The sequence below is a fragment of the Engraulis encrasicolus genome, chromosome 18 (genome assembly GCF_034702125.1).
Source record: "Engraulis encrasicolus isolate BLACKSEA-1 chromosome 18, IST_EnEncr_1.0, whole genome shotgun sequence".
In the NCBI taxonomy this organism is placed as follows: domain Eukaryota; kingdom Metazoa; phylum Chordata; class Actinopteri; order Clupeiformes; family Engraulidae; genus Engraulis; species Engraulis encrasicolus.
In genome coordinates this window covers 13,430,490-13,448,942 of record NC_085874.1, presented here as the reverse complement: position 1 = coordinate 13,448,942, position 18,453 = coordinate 13,430,490, and the positions used below count along the sequence as shown (strand labels likewise).

Here is an 18,453-nt window from a genome sequence, read left to right as displayed (position 1 = left end):
ACGACAAAAAAACAAAAACAAAACAAAAAAACACATGGTAGATTTTTGTAGGCTAAAGGTGTGTATGTATGAACAATGTCATTTACCCCGGCATAAAGCATATATTAGAAATTGATGGTGGTGAAAAAACATTATACTCATTGTTAAGAAATTCTCTGCATTTATACATGTATTATTGAAAATATAATCATTTGAGTATGTATGCCATAGTTAATAAAGAAATAGGTCACTTGTATAACCAGTTGTATAAGTAGCTGTCTACCCGCCTTTGTGTGTCTTCTGTCTACATTTGCGTTTTCAGGACCAAGATGATGTCAACTGAGGGACCTTCCTGCATTCCAAGTCAGGGGGGCTCTTCCTACAATTGTCCTGGCAGATAGCCAGATGTTTCCAAGTTGACATGAAGATTGATAACTTTTAAAGATAACGTTAGTAGGCTATTTTGCTTGTTAGAAGGAGACAATAAAGGCTGAGCCAAACTGTTGCAGACTTGGGGCTTGCAACGAATCTGTAAACATCTCTGTAAATGCAAGACCCCCAAGCTGCCTCAGATTTAAATGCTAATTCTGTTTCCTGTGTGGGTTTTCTTTCAGGTCAATTTGATAAGGTAATACAGTGAAATTGTTAAGGTGATATAGTAATTTTATTCACATGTTTTGGTCCTTCGAGCCGGATTCAAAAAATTGTCCTCCCTGATATATGGAGACGTAGGAACGCGCCGGACACCAAGTTTTTACCCGGGACCCAGAAATAGGTGGCTTCGCCTCACTACGCCTTCATATTCAGCGACGACTGACTGAGTACTGACCCACGTGACTGACGCCCGCACAGGAATGAGGTAGTATGCTTTTTTGTTTTTGTTTTGTTTTTTGAGCTCTAGTACAGAAAAAACTGCAGTGTAGAGTTTGGAACTCCGGACATTTTTAATTTAATATTATTAATAGTCTGTATCTTACTGAGTTTGGAACTCCGGACATTTTTAATTTGGAATTATTAATAGTCTGTTTTCTATAGAGTTTGGAACTCCAGACATTTTTAGTTTGGAACTACAAATTGTCTGTTTTCAATTGAGTTTGGAACTCCGGGCATTTTTCGATTTGGAATTGTAAATGACCTGTATTTGGTGACCCTGGGGTTTGGAATTCTGGGTAGCCTGTCCAAATGTTGTCCTTGTTTTGTTACGCCTGCATAACGCACGGATTTTTTGTGAAGAGACCGGACTAAGCTGGCCTTAGCCTAGAAGGTTGTCTCATTTGCAAAATTTCGTGACGGCCTAGGAATTCATTCCTAGTGTTTGTGCTATTGTAAATTGCGTCAAGACAATGGGTTCTCGTTCTGCGAAAGTGTATGAGGGGGATGCAAAATTTTTAGAACGGCGTGAATCAGGCGCTGCACAGTTTGTTCAGCGTTGGCATAAAAAGCATGGCTTTGGTGGGAAGTTAACGGTGCCTAGTTGTACTAAATTGCTTGAAAATGTGTCGTCTCATCATACCAAAAAGAAAGGCCCTCTTAAAGACCATCATAAGACTGAAATCTCTTGTGCCAAAATGTGGTTGAACGCTGCTGTGGAGCGTCACGACCAGATTCAGTTAAAACGGCGGTCTGTTGTTCAATCTGATGACACGGTCGCGTATGTAAGGGAGGAGGATAATAATCCTGTAGCGCGCTGTAGAGCGAGAGTGAGTGGCGTAGCAGCTACCCCACTGTCTGCGCTTTCTCCTCATGGTGTAGCAGCTACCCCACAGTCTGCGCTTTCTCCTCATGGTGTAGCAGCTACTGTTGGAAAATTCGGGCCTTTTTGCCCTTCCCTGCGTATTCTTTATTCGAGGTAAAAAAGGCAAACAACTCAGTATTCAAGTATAATAAAAATCCAATGATTTAATTCCGAAAAAGTATAAGTACAAAAAGTAGTAATTTGTCAAAGTTTAGACAACGAGTAGTAGAAGCATAACAGAGCTCTGGAGTTTCCTAGTCTTGATCGATCCCTGACCAATAACAGTATTCTCTCAGCCCAAGATTTGGAAAACTGACCTGACTTTCCCTAAGTGTGTCTTATAAAGGAGTTATCTGTGGGTGTGTGCCTATGTGTTTACTTGTCATTTCATGGGTGTGTGTGTAGGAGTGTGTGTGTGTGTATGTAGGAGTGTGTGTGTCTGTTCATGGGCCAGACACTAATGCAACAGATAGAGGGACAGAGAGGAGTGAGAGGTCAGAGGGGAGGTCAATGAGAGGGGAGAGGGGACAGTGGAGAGTGGGAGAGGGGAAAGGGGAGAGTGGAGAGTGGGAGAGAGGGGGAGAGGGGGATGAAGTGACAAATCTCATTCCTTGTAACATATGGATCATATAATCAACTAAACTTACAGACATCCTGACTCCTAAAAGATCAGGGGTCAACTCTGGCCTGGCAAATTAAGAAACGGTGGGAAGGAGGGGGACAGAGCTGTATTAGGGAAGAGGGTCTGTGACCTGTCAGAGATGTAATGTTGAAACAAGTGTCTATGTGTTCTTATGTGCCTAGCAACAAGTGTGTGCACGGCGTCTTCCGGTCCAGCCATCTCCCTCTCGTCCATCCTGGTCCTCCTGTCATTACTTCGGGTGGGCTGGTATTGGGCATTGTTTTCCTGTTTAAGAGAGAAACCAACAGAGAACACAGAGCAGATACACAGGCCTGCTGATATTCATTGACTAGACCCATAAGTCAGGGGTAGTGACATTTCCTGGTGCCTACTCCCAGACCCTGACCCATCCTTCAGGTCAGAGGCAACGAGGAGTGTGACCGGTCTGTGGCTGTCCCTGTAATTTAGATTAGGTTAAAAGCTGCTGCCGGACCCTGCTCCTAAACAGACAGCAAATGGTTTTAAAATAAGGTTAGAAACTCGAACGGGTCAACCAAACTCCATGGACTAAAAGTTCCACCAGGCCTGTCACAAACACAAATGGTTACTCACAAGTTTATTAGTTGAAACCACATAGGATTATATTTCCAATATAATGATGCACACAAATATGAACACTAATTTCTATTCCACAAGGTAAGAGTATAAAATCATCCTATTCTAAAATCACTAAGTACACTACTTAAATGCAAAGAGATATATGTTGAAAAAAGGATATATTCTTCAATTCCCCCTTTTGATCTCAAAAACTTGAGATCATCATCCAAAAGTTAGACCTCAGTTTCCATGTCTGAATCTGAAAAGTTTACAGAGTTCTCCTCGGCCAAAAAGGCCACAGTCTGTTCGATCTGGATGTTTGTTAGTTGGTACGGAGGGGGTTTCTTGTCGATCGCTGCAACAATAAGCCTTTCACACAAAGATCTAATACAAGGAATACAACAACATCCACATAATACCAAAATAGATATGGCCGCAAACACAGATATACATGCAGAGACAACAAGAGATTTCCATTTTCCTAACCATGAACCAAACACCTCACCCAATGGATTAGTAATGCCGGAATTTTCATGCAGTTCATCTGAGAGTGCACGCAGGCCATTCAATGCCCGCGTAACAGACCCATCTGGTGCTGTATTGTTTGGAATAAATGTGCAACATTGATCACCAAACATTTTGTTTTGAACTGTCATAAGTGATGTTGCTGCTAATTGCTCCGCCAGTCCTGCAACAGCATCTCGAGTGAGATTCGCGAGCCTGAGGATATTATAATGAACATAGTTAATGCGGTCAACATTTTTGTTTTGTGTGATGGGGAAAATAGCACTTATTATAGGTATGTTCTCAAACCCTGCTGCAATTTGATCAGCAAGCTTGTACTCATCAGGAACTCCCCTTGGAATCCCAATAGCATCTACCCACGTAGGTGTACCCTTTGTTAAATCAAACATATCATGAAACTTTGTATGCCTTTTTGCTCTGTGTACCTGAATAGGCTCCTGTGGCCCCAGTATAGTCAAAGGTACAATTAATCTTACCATTGCACAGATACCAGACCATTGAGGAGGTAAAAATAAGTTCAGAATTTTACCCCCACAATACCAAAACAAATCTGCACGGGCCCACACCATTTCACTTGCATTCTTCCACATAGTAACATCAATAATGTCCTCACACCAATCAGAGGAAATATGTCCAAGATCAACACCACCTGTAAAATTCCGCACAAAGCATGTGTAATTATTCTTTCTTGGGGAAAACACTGGAGGAATGGTGTTATTTTTTATAGGGGGAAAAACATCACTCAACATAGTACAATTCAGAGGGTGAGCCGTCATAGTCAAAGCTAACATACAATGAAATCCTGGGGGGTCAAGTTGTCTATACAATGGAGCTGGGGAGGTGGAGAGCTCAGGACGTGGAGAGGAACATGCCACACAATTGGTGCGATTCAGAGACTGAGCTGTGGCTGCTATCCAGTCAACCCACATGTTTTTATTAGTATAATAATAGCCAATCTGATCATGTCTGAGGGTGTTGGATGACCTAGTTCAATAGTATCAACTGTGCCATTCTTTCCAACTTTTACTACTTCATATTTTGGACTCATTCCCAAGAAATCTAGTGAAACGGCATCAGTTTTTTTAACAGGCGTAGGTTCTACCAATTTAAGTTTAACTAATCCCATCGTATCTGAGCCAGATTGATCCACTGCTAGAACTAGATATAATTCATTAGGCCTGGGGTAACTCGTTCTTGCCTTCCCAGCATCATATGGAGAAGCAGTTAGGTTACTTATTGTGAGCTGTACTGGATTCCATCCTCCAGAAGCTGTCCCAGCCCCTGAGCGTGAAATACTCCCCTTACTCTGGAATTGTCTATATGTACGCCGTTCAGTGGCTGCAGACCCCCTTTGCTGATAATATGGCGTAGTACCCCATAGAACCACATCCCACAATCTGCACCATGGCTCACCTGTTGGGACACCCTTATAAAAATCACAAACGTACAGATCATGATCTCTCCAATGCTCTGGATGAGCTCCGCATTTTATCACTGTACATAAATCGAATTGAAATGTAGTCACAGTGCCTTTCTCATATATTAATTCAATCCCACCATAATATTTCAAAACAGGATCCCCTTCGTCCACAGAACGCTTAGTGAGAGAGTGATGTTTAACCTGAGCAGTATTGTTGACCAACTCAGTGGTATTGTGTCCATTTTCTTCCATAGTTTTTCCTTTTTCATTATAAAAAAGAGGAATTACCACAATCAAAGCAATAATAAAAAACAAAACAAGCATAAACCACTTTTGATTTCCTTTTTCCCAATGCATTGTGTTAAAAATGTAAGGTTAGTAAAACAATGTTAGTTTGTTAAATGTTGTTAGAATGTAAATAAAATGTTAGTAATCCACTGCACACTCAACACTTAAAGAAAAACCTACTAGACCTATATGCTATATAGTGGCACTATAGTGGCCACCCAAATCAATCACTTTTATCTTGTTGCCTTATCTGTTCCAAAGTTCGCGCAGGCGGGTCCGCAGGGGCGCACTGGCTCCAATGATACCACTGTTCCCCTTTGCCTCTGAGGCGGACAGCGTGCGTAGTTCTCTCAACCACCTCAAACGGACCCGTCCAACGTGGCTCTGTCCACTTTCGCTTGATGACCTTAAGAAGCACCCACTCTGTTGTGGGTGTCTGACGGTCTCCTTCTTGGGTCCCCCTTTCAGCGGCAACCTGTGAGGAAAAAGCTGACACCAAAGCAGTTACTTGATCATAATATGGCTTGTATTGCAACCAACTTTGAACATCATTTGACAATTTCAACCCCGCTGCCGGTCCAGGAAATTGCCTTCCGGTACACAACTCATAGGGCGTAAACTTTGTAGTAGTGTTTACCGAGCTTCGTATTGACATCAAAGCAATCGGTAACGCATCAACCCAATTCAATTTCGTCTGCGCACATATCTTGCCCATCTTGTTTTTCAGAGTCTGATTCATCCGTTCAACCTTTCCCTGAGATTGTGGATGATAAACCGTTCCATATGCATGTTTCAAACCCAATGCTTTCTCAACCGTCAGCAAATCCTGGCTTTTAAAATGACTTCCGTTATCAGATCGTATTTTTTTTGGAAAGCCGTGCGTTGGTATGTAGTGATTAATGAGAAACTTAATCACTGTCTGGGAATCCTCGTGTCTAGTGGGTACCGCTTCTGGCCAACCAGTGTATGCATCCACGGCGACCAGAAGATATCGGCACCCTCTCACACTGTTAATCATGTCTGTGTAATCAATGATTATTTCTTCCCCAGGTATTTTTGGTAACGGAAACACCCCTTGATGCGGGTGAACCGTAGGTCTGACATTGTATTGGATACACACTTGGCATTCTCTGACATGATTATCAACCATAGCTGTCATGTATGGATGCCACCAATGAGTCAAATTTCTTTGCATTTGCTTTTTACCACAATGCGTTAAACCATGCGCTTCTTTCAAAAGAGATTTAACTAGACCGGGAGGTAACACCGGTCTCCCATCCGGTGCTCTCCATAATCCATCCACTTCACTTGCCCCTCTTTCCAACCAAACAGTTTTTTCATGCGGTGATGCTTTTTCTTGTTCCTTCTGTATCATCTCCTTGTCACACGGCGGTAACAAATCATGCACTTTCACTTCTGTTGTCATTAGTACATACTGGGCAGAGTACCCCGCTGCCTTTTTCGCTGCCTCGTCTGCTGCCTGATTGCCATTGGCAACAAAAGTATTCGTTTTGACATGCCCTCTGCATTTAATTATGGCAACTTTCTCAGGTTTTAACAAAGCATCTGACAGTCACCTAATGTCCTTCTCGTGTTTGATAGGTGTCTTCGAGGCTGTCAAAAATCCTGACCTTATCCATTGCGCTAATTCTACATGTACCGCACTCACCACATATGCAGAATCAGTGTAAATGTTTACAGTCTTCCCTTGCGCCCATTCAAGGGCTGCTATCATTCCTTGAAGTTCGGCCAACTGAGCAGATTCTTTCCCTGTAACCTTTTCTGTCACAATTTCTTCAAATCCATCATCCTGTTGTTTCACTACAGCGTATGCAGCAACGTTTGTCCCCTGTCTGTCGGTTTTATTTACATTTTTTCGGCTTTGTTTAATACATTTTTTGATTTTGCATCCAGCTCCAGTGTGCGACTCCTTTCTTCCCTTTATCAAATGCTGCTGAGGTGACATATGCAACAATACTGTGAGTTGTTAAAACAGACAAAGGATGGCCCATGACAATATGAGCTGTTTTTTGCAAGATTTTCGCCACCCCTGCAGCATGCCTTGTGCATGGTGGGTGCCTATCCTCTGTTGGATCCAGTGTCACGCTTGAATACATCAGTATTTGCCTACCACCCCCTTTTTTCTGAAAGAGCACACCGTTAACCATGTGTGCTTTTTCAGAAACATCCAAATAAAATGGTAGAGTGTAATCAGGCACAGCCAAATCCGCAGCGCTCGTAAGAGCCTGTTTCAACCGTATAAAACATTGCTCCCCTTCCGTAGTCCATGCCAGTTTTTCTTTCAAGTTACGCATGCCCTTTTCATTCACCATAGCTCGCAGAGGTGCTGTTAATTCACCATAGGCAGGGACATAGTGTCTACTATATCCTGTCAGACCTAAAAATGATAACATGTCTTTAACTGTGGTTGGCTTAATGTGATCCAAAATAGCCTGACGGTGTGTGGAAGACACACCAGTGCCTCGAGAGGAGAGCACCCGTCCCAGAAAAGAAACCACAGGGCGACAACATTGCAGTTTCTCCCTAGACACCTTAAATCCCAAATCATGTAATTTCCGCAACAAAGCCTCTGTTGCTCTCATACAAGTGTCAGAATCGGGGGCAGCCAGAAGCAAATCGTCTACGTACATCACAAGTTTCACACCATCTGGCAATTCGAGAGATTGTAAGAGTTGTTTCAAAGTTTGATTAAACAATCCTGGTGAAAGTACAAACCCCTGTGGAAGCCTAGAGTATCGAAAATACTGCCCTTTGAATTCAAAACTGAAAATGTCTCGGACTGATTCATGTAGAGGTATGCAAAAAAATGCATTGGCCAAATCAATACAGGAAAACCACCGGTGCGACGGAGTTAATGCCGACATCGTTGTGTAAGGATTAGGCACGGGCGCAGTGTGGGTTGCCACAACTGAATTCACGCGCCGTAAATCATGAGCCATTCTGTATTTCCCTGTCTGTTTTTTCTCCACTGGTAAAATGGGAGTATTCCAACTGGAATCAGATGGTTCCAATACTCCAACATTTAATAAACCCTCAATGGTTTCTTTAAGACCTTCTTCCGCTTCTGGTGTGCGCTTATATGGATGCTGCCATATCGGCGTGTAATCAGTTAATTGAAATTCAATTGGAGGCACAGCATGGCAAAAACCAACATCAGTAGGGCCAGATGACCAAAGTGAACTGGGAAGATCATCTAACATACGTGTTGCCAAAGGATGGTCGGCTTTCTCACTACCGTGATATCTCTCTATCTGTCTGTGTTCTAACGTAACACAGGTAGTGAGAGAGCCCAGCGCTACACGGTATGCATTCTCTGTGTATGAGTACATCAAATTTGGTATCTGTGTGTCTGTCCAGTCAGTAGTGTTATGTAATCTCTTACACATGGGTCCCAAATCTTTAGTGTCATGTTTAGTATGTGTAGACAAAGCAATGTGTGGTACGGAGGTTTTAGCCATCTCATACCATTCCATTTGTGTCGGTGTCAATTCAACAACAGCTGCCACGCCTTCTGGTCCCATGTACATGTAATCTGATTTCACCTCCCACTGTTCCCCATTTACTTTCCCATAAAATGCCTGCGAATATGTCTCATTATCAGCACGATCATAATTCAAAGTAACATGGTAGGGGTCAGTGAGAGGGGCGTAGGGATGCAGCATCTGCGCCCAGGGACGCCACTGCTGGTAGGCACTTAATAGGGCCGACTCGGGTTCTGTGTCAAAATCAACAAGTCCCCAATAGATGTCCGCCCACTGTGTCTCAGCGGAGGGTGTCACGTCAGCAGCCATCATCATGTGTGAGACGGTCTGCAAAGTTGGCATAGAACAGTTCATTTCATATCCATTTGGAAATCGCACAGTCACTCCATGTGTCCCACATAGGACTGAAGCTCCGCATTTCACAAGCAGGTCCCGACCCATCAAATTGACAGGGCAGGCTTGCGAAGCAATGTATTGATGCATAAAAGTTTGTCCTGCAACCTTGGTAATCAGTGGCTTTGTTAATGGCAGTCTTTCAGGTTTTCCCGAGAATCCAACTAATTCAACACTTGATGTTGACAAGTCACCTTGTGTAAGCTCAGCAGTGAGTGTAGAAAATCTTGCACCAGTGTCAACCAGAAATGGCATAGTCTTTCCATCTACACTCATATGGAGGAAGGGGTCAGCCAAACCCACATCCTCCCGAATCCTCGGGCCTCCTCAGTAAGTTGATTCATAACTCCCCTGTGGGTACTGTCCATAGGGAGCTGTGCCTACATGCGGCGCCTGATGCAGTGCGGCCGGTGGTGGTGGCGGCATTGCATACTGCGGTGGTGTTGAGCTCGGCGTCATTTGTGCTGGGACAGATGTAGGCTGCTGTTGGGCATTGTGCTTCAGAATCATTGGGCATTCTCTTGCCTAGTGCCCGGGCTGGCCACATAAAAAGCACTTCCCAGGAGGGAACGGACCCTGGGGCCCGCCACGTCCCCTGCCCCTACCTCTGAAAACCCCACCTCGCTGTCCTCTACCCCCCTGCCAATTTTGCACAGGCCAAGGTTGTCCTTGCCATGCTTGTATTTGTGGGGAATTTACCCCATCTTGTTGGGAGGCAACAAAGTCTGGCTGCTGTTGTTGAATCATTTGTGGCTTATTATTTTTCTTTACATCATTCGACTTTTTTCTAGCCTCTTCCAAATTGAGTTTCACTAATTGTGCTTGATTCGAGTCATTTCCCTGTTTTTCCTCCTCACGTTTCTCCATATGCTTTTTTAAGTGGTGTTTCAAATGACGTTCCCAGTGTTCTGTATTGGCACCTGGGAGGTCTGGATTTGACTCCATTATCTCCCTAACTGATTTAGGGAGAGCTGACAGTAATGCCTTCCTGAACAATGTGGTGTGTAACTCCCCCGCACTAGGGTGTTCCCCCGCTACATCAGTCCATGTATCTTTGCTCTTAGACAAAAACTCAGTAATGTCCTGTCCATCTTTGTATGTGAATGTCAGCGTATGCATAGCTCCGGGTGGCACTGGGAAGCGTTTACGCATCGCAGTACCAATTGCCGTAGCATAATGTGTAAACGGTATGGAATCGGGCATTTGTCTAGTGCCTGCCTGCATTTCCACTTGCTCCATCTCCCACGGGCTAGTTTGCTCACACATCAGAGCGCGCCAATCGCCAAGCGCTAACTTGTGTCCCATGGTGGCTTTTGTTAATCTAGCCATCCACGGGCCACCCCCCTCCGAAGGGGAAGGTAGCTTGGCCAAAATACAATTCATGTCTGCAAATGCAAATGGTTTATATTCATCAGTTCCCAGGTGACCCCCTTTCCTCAGCAACGGATACATTCCACCCGGCCGCTGTCCCGGTTCACCTCTACGATATGCCGTATCCCGCAAATTATATCTGGGTGGCAGGGGAGAGTGTACTCTCAACACGCCTGTCAACGTAGCATTCTCATATTCATATTCCTGTGGTACATTAAATTCACCTGGCATCAAATCATGCTCCAGTGAGTCAGGTTGCTGACTCTGTAGTGGTGTAAATACAACTTGCTGAGGCTGTGGAGATTTCATTGCAGAATTCTGATTCTGGGATGATATCAATGCAGATTGCTGAATCTGAGGAGACGCTGGGGATTGCTGGGGAGATGTCAACACAGATTGCTGGGGAGATCTTAATGCAGATTGTTGATTGCTATGTTCATGCTTCTGTTGTAAATAACTGGCCATGTCTGCAACTACTTGCTTCTCTTTTTCTTCCATCTGTCTTCTCAACTCAAACAACTTCTCTTCATTCACCTGCTGAAGCTGTTTAATTTCCCATTCTCTCATCTGCTCAGCTGCTGCCTGTTCACTCACAATTATCTCTGAATTTGCTATACTCCCGTCTTCCATACTCTCTGTTCGTTCAGAATCATCCATTAACAATCTTTCAACCTTCTGTATACTCTCATTAAACAACCTTTCCATGCTGCCTATCTTCTCTTCCAACACCTGAACAAGTTTATCATTTTGTGATGTCCCAATCTCTTCCGCTGTCACAGTACCATCTGTTATCTTAAACTGTGGCATTTGATATGGCGGTGGGTGAGGTGGTGGTGCTGTGGGTGTGATGTCCTGTGTCATTGCAGCCTTTCCTTTCCTACTCTCAGTCTTCCTCTGTGTGAGTTGTAATGCAGCGCATGTGACAGACATATCATGCAGATACTTTCTACGGTCATCCAATGATTCTTTCTCCTTCTTCCACCGACCTTTCCCTAACATCGATGGCTTTGTTTTCTCATATTGTTCCAACTCAGACTTTGCCTCATCAGCTGCTTTAGCTAAATATGGCAACAAAGAACGTCTCTCATCATTACATGGTACCTTCTCTTTCAACTTCAACTCGCTCCATATGTTCAAGCATGCCTTTTTCATTTCTTCTCTCTGTGACTCCTTTGTATTAGTGACTAAATGGCCTTTCACCTCCTCCCATTGTTCCAATACCGTATTCCATCTTGTCTTACTTTTCACTTGCAACTTTGACTCCATATCCAGTTGTGGCACACAGCCACCAAACTCATCACACTCCTTATCAAATCCACCTTCCATTTTCACTTAACTCTTTTATCCGTTCTTTCAACTTACTTTTGCCAACACTACACTAACCTATGTTAAAGAATAAACCAATAACCACACCTTTCAAATTTTATCCTTCAACACCTTACCCTCCAATTCCGTCAACAAACACAAACCATAATGTAGGCCTATTTTTATATTTCGGCTATTATTATAATTATTTTAATCTTTTTCTCTTTTTTTTGTTGTTGTTTTTTTTGTTTTTAAATCTTAATCTTTTTTTCTCTAACTGAAATTATAACTAAGACTTCAACTCCTAATCCAGACTCCAATCACAATTCCTTCAACAAAATTCAAACCAAACTGAGTATTCACTTAATTTCTAATTCCAATAACCGGGACTCTAACCCGTCTAATAGAGTTTGACTCTTATTCCTTTACCCGGACTCTAACCGGTCTAATAGAGTTTGACTCTATTCCTTTACCCGGACTTTAACCGGTCTAATAGAGTTTGACTCTATTCCTTTACCCGGACTTTAACCGGTCTAATAGAGTTTGACTCTATTCCTTTACCCGGACTTTAACCGGTCTAATAGAGTTTGACTCTATTCCTTTACCCGGACTTTAACCGGTCTAATAGAGTTTGACTCTATTCCTTTACCCGGACTCTAACCGGTCTAATAGAGTTTTAGGCCTACCTCTATTCCAAACATACAAACATACAAAAACATACAAAACAAATGATGCTTCTACTAGTCGAGTTACAAGGACACTTTCACAGCAGAGTGACAACAGTTAATTTGGAAATGTTCAATATAGAGCTTTGATTAAACAGGCGTCTATTTACCTTTTGATGCGTGGCCACGTTGTTGTCACCCGGTTGCAATGTCGTCCACCATACAAAGTTATCTCCTCCTTTCCTCGAATCACGTCGGGGTCACCAAAGTTGTTGGAAAATTCGGGCCTTTTTGCCCTTCCCTGCGTATTCTTTATTCGAGGTAAAAAAGGCAAACAACTCAGTATTCAAGTATAATAAAAATCCAATGATTTAATTCCGAAAAAGTATAAGTACAAAAAGTAGTAATTTGTCAAAGTTTAGACAACGAGTAGTAGAAGCATAACAGAGCTCTGGAGTTTCCTAGTCTTGATCGATCCCTGACCAATAACAGTATTCTCTCAGCCCAAGATTTGGAAAACTGACCTGACTTTCCCTAAGTGTGTCTTATAAAGGAGTTATCTGTGGGTGTGTGCCTATGTGTTTACTTGTCATTTCATGGGTGTGTGTGTAGGAGTGTGTGTGTGTGTATGTAGGAGTGTGTGTGTCTGTTCATGGGCCAGACACTAATGCAACAGATAGAGGGACAGAGAGGAGTGAGAGGTCAGAGGGGAGGTCAATGAGAGGGGAGAGGGGACAGTGGAGAGTGGGAGAGGGGAAAGGGGAGAGTGGAGAGTGGGAGAGAGGGGGAGAGGGGGATGAAGTGACAAATCTCATTCCTTGTAACATATGGATCATATAATCAACTAAACTTACAGACATCCTGACTCCTAAAAGATCAGGGGTCAACTCTGGCCTGGCAAATTAAGAAACGGTGGGAAGGAGGGGGACAGAGCTGTATTAGGGAAGAGGGTCTGTGACCTGTCAGAGATGTAATGTTGAAACAAGTGTCTATGTGTTCTTATGTGCCTAGCAACAAGTGTGTGCACGGCGTCTTCCGGTCCAGCCATCTCCCTCTCGTCCATCCTGGTCCTCCTGTCATTACTTCGGGTGGGCTGGTATTGGGCATTGTTTTCCTGTTTAAGAGAGAAACCAACAGAGAACACAGAGCAGATACACAGGCCTGCTGATATTCATTGACTAGACCCATAAGTCAGGGGTAGTGACATTTCCTGGTGCCTACTCCCAGTCCCTGACCCATCCTTCAGGTCAGAGGCAACGAGGAGTGTGACCGGTCTGTGGCTGTCCCTGTAATTTAGATTAGGTTAAAAGCTGCTGCCGGACCCTGCTCCTAAACAGACAGCAAATGGTTTTAAAATAAGGTTAGAAACTCGAACGGGTCAACCAAACTCCATGGACTAAAAGTTCCACCAGGCCTGTCACAAACACAAATGGTTACTCACAAGTTTATTAGTTGAAACCACATAGGATTATATTTCCAATATAATGATGCACACAAATATGAACACTAATTTCTATTCCACAAGGTAAGAGCAGTCATGGGTGAGCGGTTAGGGCGTCAGACTTGTATCCCAGAGGTTGCCGGTTCGACTCCCGACCCGCCAGGTTGGTGGGGGGAGTAATCAACCAGTGCTCTCCCCCATCCTCCTCCATGACTGAGGTACCCTGAGCATGGTACCGTCCCACCGCACTGCTCCGGCATAAATGCAATTTCGTTGTGTGCAGTGTGCAGTGTTCACTTGTGTGCTGTGGAGTGCTGTGTCACAATGACAATGGGAATTGGAGTTTCCCAATGGGCTTTCTTTCCTCTTTCTTCAGAAGAGTATAAAATCATCCTATTCTAAAATCACTAAGTACACTACTTAAATGCAAAGAGATATATGTTGAAAAAAGGATATATTCTTCACTACCACACAGTCTGCGCTTTCTCCTCATGGCGTAGCAGCTGCCCCACTGACTACGCTTTCTCCTCCTGTTTTTGTTGACCCCAATGCCGCTAGTGGTGGTGCTGCTTCGGATGTCAAACTTTCGGCATCTCCTCCACCGTCCTATTTTCCTGGTGAACCAGTAGCCTGTAAGTAACAGGCTACTGGCACACTGCCCTTTCACGCGTCTCCGCAGGCGGGGTTTAGTCAAAAGATGCTTGCACGCGGTTGGAGCAACCTCATATGAATGACATGACACTTCGACCACTCACGTTGAAGCTTTGTGACGTAGGACGTGTCGTCACGTCAGCGCCGCCAGGTCGGGAACCAAAACAGAACAACGTCCTTTAGAAAATCAACTTGAGGTATTTTGGATGACACCGCTGAAATTGCTGCTTCCATCCCGACGCATGATAACTCCTCGCACGCCGCCATTACTGTTGTGATTCAGGGAGGGGGCGGGCACAGCCGAACTACCCTGGGAGAGGGTGTTGCGTTCGATAAACGTCATACCCACTGAAATCCCTCCCTACGATCCTGATTCGTCGAGCTGCCCCGTTTATTTCGTAAACGGAGGAGGAGAGCGAATCACAGGTGCACCAGAAGGTTTGTGTAGCCCAGCCCCCTGGGCGTCAACACATAGCTTCTGGTTCACCAGGAAACCGTCCTATGTCTCTAGTGTAACTCCCGACTCTACCCCTGTTACGACTGGCAAGCCGATGTCTAAAATGGCTCTTGCCGCGGCTTCTGCTACTCCTGCGGTTACGCGCAGCAAATTGTTCTCGCCTTCGTTGCCTTGGCGTGGTACTAGTTCTCTTCCACCGTCACAGAACAGTCCTTATTTCCAGGCTCACGTAGCCCTTCAGGATGCTGTTCTTCTTGGTGAAAGCACGGCTGAAAGTTACCCTATGATTGAAGTACCTAACCCTGCCTTTAATCCGACGGCGGCTGTTGGTGGCAATAATATGAGAGTGATGCAGGTTTATCGTCCTTGGAACCAGGACGAAATAAAAAAAGCTGTGGAAGGTGTGGCCGGACATAGACACAAATTGAATGAGTTCATTACTGAAATGCGACAGTTGGTTACCATGTACCATTTGGATGGTGATGAAGTTGAAAAATTGTACCGTTGTAAAATGGGAGTTGATTGGTCTAGAGTGAAAGACAAATTTAAAGCTAGGACCGATACTGGAGTGACCCATGCTCCAGGAAGTACAGGTCTAGATGCAACTCTTACGACCCTTGAGACGGCCTTACGCGAGACTTTCAAATCTCCTCCTAATTATAGTAAATTACAGGAATGCAGACAAGGTGACGATGAGGACGTCTACCACTTTAGGGAGAAATTTGAAGCGGTCTTTCGCAAATACAGTGGGTTAGATGATGACACTCCGGCAAATAAACTCATTTTCGACCAACAAATTAAACAAGCGATGCTGGGTTGCCTTCGCCCAGAGATTAAGAGCTGGTTGGAAAAGAATTATGTTACTCTGCCCACTGCTTCTTTAGCTGATTTCATGGCGCATGCTCGTCATGCCGAGAAAACAGCGCAAAATAAGAAGAAAAATAAAGAAAAACAGGAACAAGCACAGATTTTTGCTCAAGCCGTAACACATGTTATTAAGGCTAATGAGGCCAACCGTGGTTGGACTCAAGGAAGAGGTCGTGGGTTCCGAGGAAGGGGACAAAATAGACCGGGGGGACAGAGACCTGGTGAAACTAATCAGACGACTGGCAATAGCAGAGGCGATGCCAGACGTGAGGGTAGTTGTTTCAGATGCGGTGAAATGACACATTGGGCACGCGATTGTCCAAACAATCCTGATGCTCAGCAATGACTAGTGGATAATAGTGCATTACGTCCTGTTGGTGATGACGCGGAACTGAATGACGATGATTTTGATGTTTTAGATTTGGAAGAAATTTTTTACTCTAAGGGTGCAGGCAAACCTGAATTAACGTTAATGTTATCAGGTAAACCTATTAAATTCCTCTGTGACACTGGTGCTTGTAAAACTGTCGTGAAGGATATTGAAGCCCTTACCAAATCAAATAAAGCAGTACTGGTTAAATCAGCAAATGGCCAACTGCAGAGGCAACCTTTGAGCAAACCTGTTGAATTACAATGCAATGAAACTGGATCGTCTGCATGGATCCAAGTCATAATGGCACCTGAATGTCCTTGTAATTTACTGGGACGGGATGCTATGGCTAAATTACGAATTGGAGTGTTTCCCACAAGTGATGGAGGCATGACTGCCCAAAAAAGTGACTTGGTGAATGTTCTATTGAATGATCAGTGTGATGGACAAACAGTGTATTACTGGACACTTGACGTACCGAGCGACAGCTCTGTGGGGGAGGAGTTGCGTACTCTGGCAGCGCTTCCAGGGTCTGATCACAGACCTGCGAGCGACATGCATATTGTCTTACGGTCCAGATCTGATACGCACACGGGAAAAGACATGTCTAATTCCGATTTGAAATACAATGATCAATTGCATAATTTGGGTTCTCAAAAAGTTTTGTTCACATCCTTGTATTGGAAGGGAGGTATTTGCTTTTGTGATGTGAAAATGCCGTCTGAGATTGATTGTCTTGTCCCGTGGGGATCTCCACCTCATGCTTTGTTGACAAAAGAATTAGGTGAGGCATGGAGTGACTTGTCTGAAAAAGCACAGGCTGGAGGAAAAGAATCGTTAATTTGGAAACAAAATGTTTTCCAAATACACGGGTGTATGCTGAGGAAGCATGATATGGCGTATTTTTGACAGAGGAGGAAGAGTCTGCTTTGCAGAATGTGCCTTCCTCCCTTTGGTCACAACATCCCACTGATGTAGGTCTTATGACAACGGCAACGCCTGTAATAATCAGAGGAAAGACTGATTATCGTCCCAGAATAAAACAATACCCACTGAAAAAAGATGCTTTACTTGGTATTGAGCCTGTAATAAATGATTTATTGGAGGCAGGAATAATTAGACTCTGTGACGATTCCCCGTGCAATACACCAATCTTCCCGGTAAAGAAAGCACCTCCATCTATTGGTTGGAGAATGGTCCAAGATTTACGCGCTGTAAACGATGCGATTATTGCGCGGGCTCCTAATGTACCGGACCCACATACATTACTTAACCAACTTAGCCCCGATGCTGAATGGTTTTCAGTGATTGATTTAAGTAATGCATTTTGGTCCATTCCCGTTGATGTTGACAGTCAATACTGGTTTGCGTTTACTTTTAAGGGGAAACGATATACTTTCACTAGGCTAAGCCAAGGCTATTGTGAATCCCCTACCATATTTGCAACGGCGATTCAGACCTGTCTCGCAGATTTTATTCCATCAAATGGGTCTCAATTAATTACTTATGTTGATGACTTATTAATCTCGAATAAGACAAAGGAATCATGCAAACAGGATACATTGGAATTGTTGACTTATCTTGCCAACACGGGCAACAAAGTAAGCAAAAATAAATTGCAGTTGTGGCAAAGCGAGGTGCGCTACTTGGGTCATACCCTGACTAAGCATGGCCGTACAGTCAATGCTGACCGAAAAACAGCAATATTAAATGCTCCTAGCCCTGTCTCAAAAAGACAGCTTATGAGTTTTTTAGGTCTGTGTAATTACTGTAGGCAATGGGTGCCAAATTACTCAGAACTGGTTAAACCGCTACAGAATGCAATTTACTCCGCACCTATGGCTCCTAATGATTCTCTAATCTGGACAGAGGATATGGTGACAGCTTTTTGTGATGCCAAGACTAAAATAGCAGGCTCTACAGTGTTGGCTCTTCCGAATTATTTAAAACCTTTCATACAAATGGTTGATGCAAAAGATGGCCACATGGTTTCGGTTTTATTACAGAATTTCGGCGAAAAATTACGTCCAGTTTCCTATTACGCCAAAGAGCTGGATGTGGTCGCTAGGGCGACCCCTCCGTGTGTTCAAGCAGTGCTTGCTGCTGCATTGGCAGTGCAAGCCTCCGCTGAAGTAGTCTTGTTTCACCCACTTGTTCTTAAGGTTCCTCATGCTGTGTCAATATTACTGTTGCAGACAAATATGTCATTCTTGTCGCCTGCAAGGCATCTCTCATGCATGACAGTCTTGTTGTCACAGCCGCAC

At 44.0% G+C, this 18,453-nt stretch overlaps 1 protein-coding gene across 1 annotated transcript; it reads right to left on the bottom strand.

Moving 5' to 3' along the window:
- Positions 1–1,314: 1,314 nt before the first annotated feature.
- On the bottom strand, positions 1,315–18,360 carry LOC134468792 (uncharacterized). Its single transcript, XM_063222663.1, has 7 exons — positions 18,232–18,360; positions 13,431–13,517; positions 7,095–8,273; positions 5,488–6,544; positions 3,206–3,288; positions 2,535–2,621; positions 1,315–1,335 (listed from the first exon to the last, which is right to left on the bottom strand). The coding sequence occupies exons 1-7, from the start codon at positions 18,358–18,360 to the stop codon at positions 1,315–1,317; spliced, it is 2,643 nt and encodes an 880-aa protein (XP_063078733.1).
- Between the last annotated feature and the right edge of the window lie 93 nt (positions 18,361–18,453).

Coding starts and splice junctions, on each gene's coding strand:
- LOC134468792 (XM_063222663.1), bottom strand. CDS start 18,360: ATGAGGAACCTTAAGAACAAGTGGGTGAAACAAGACTACTTCAGCGGA. Junction 13,518..18,231: donor ACCACATCCAGCTCTTTGGC/GTAATAGGAAAC, acceptor TCTCTTAAACAG/GAAAACAATGCCCAATACCA. Junction 1,336..2,534: donor TGGCTGGACCGGAAGACGCC/GTGCACACACTT, acceptor ACACTTTCGCAG/AACGAGAACCCATTGTCTTG.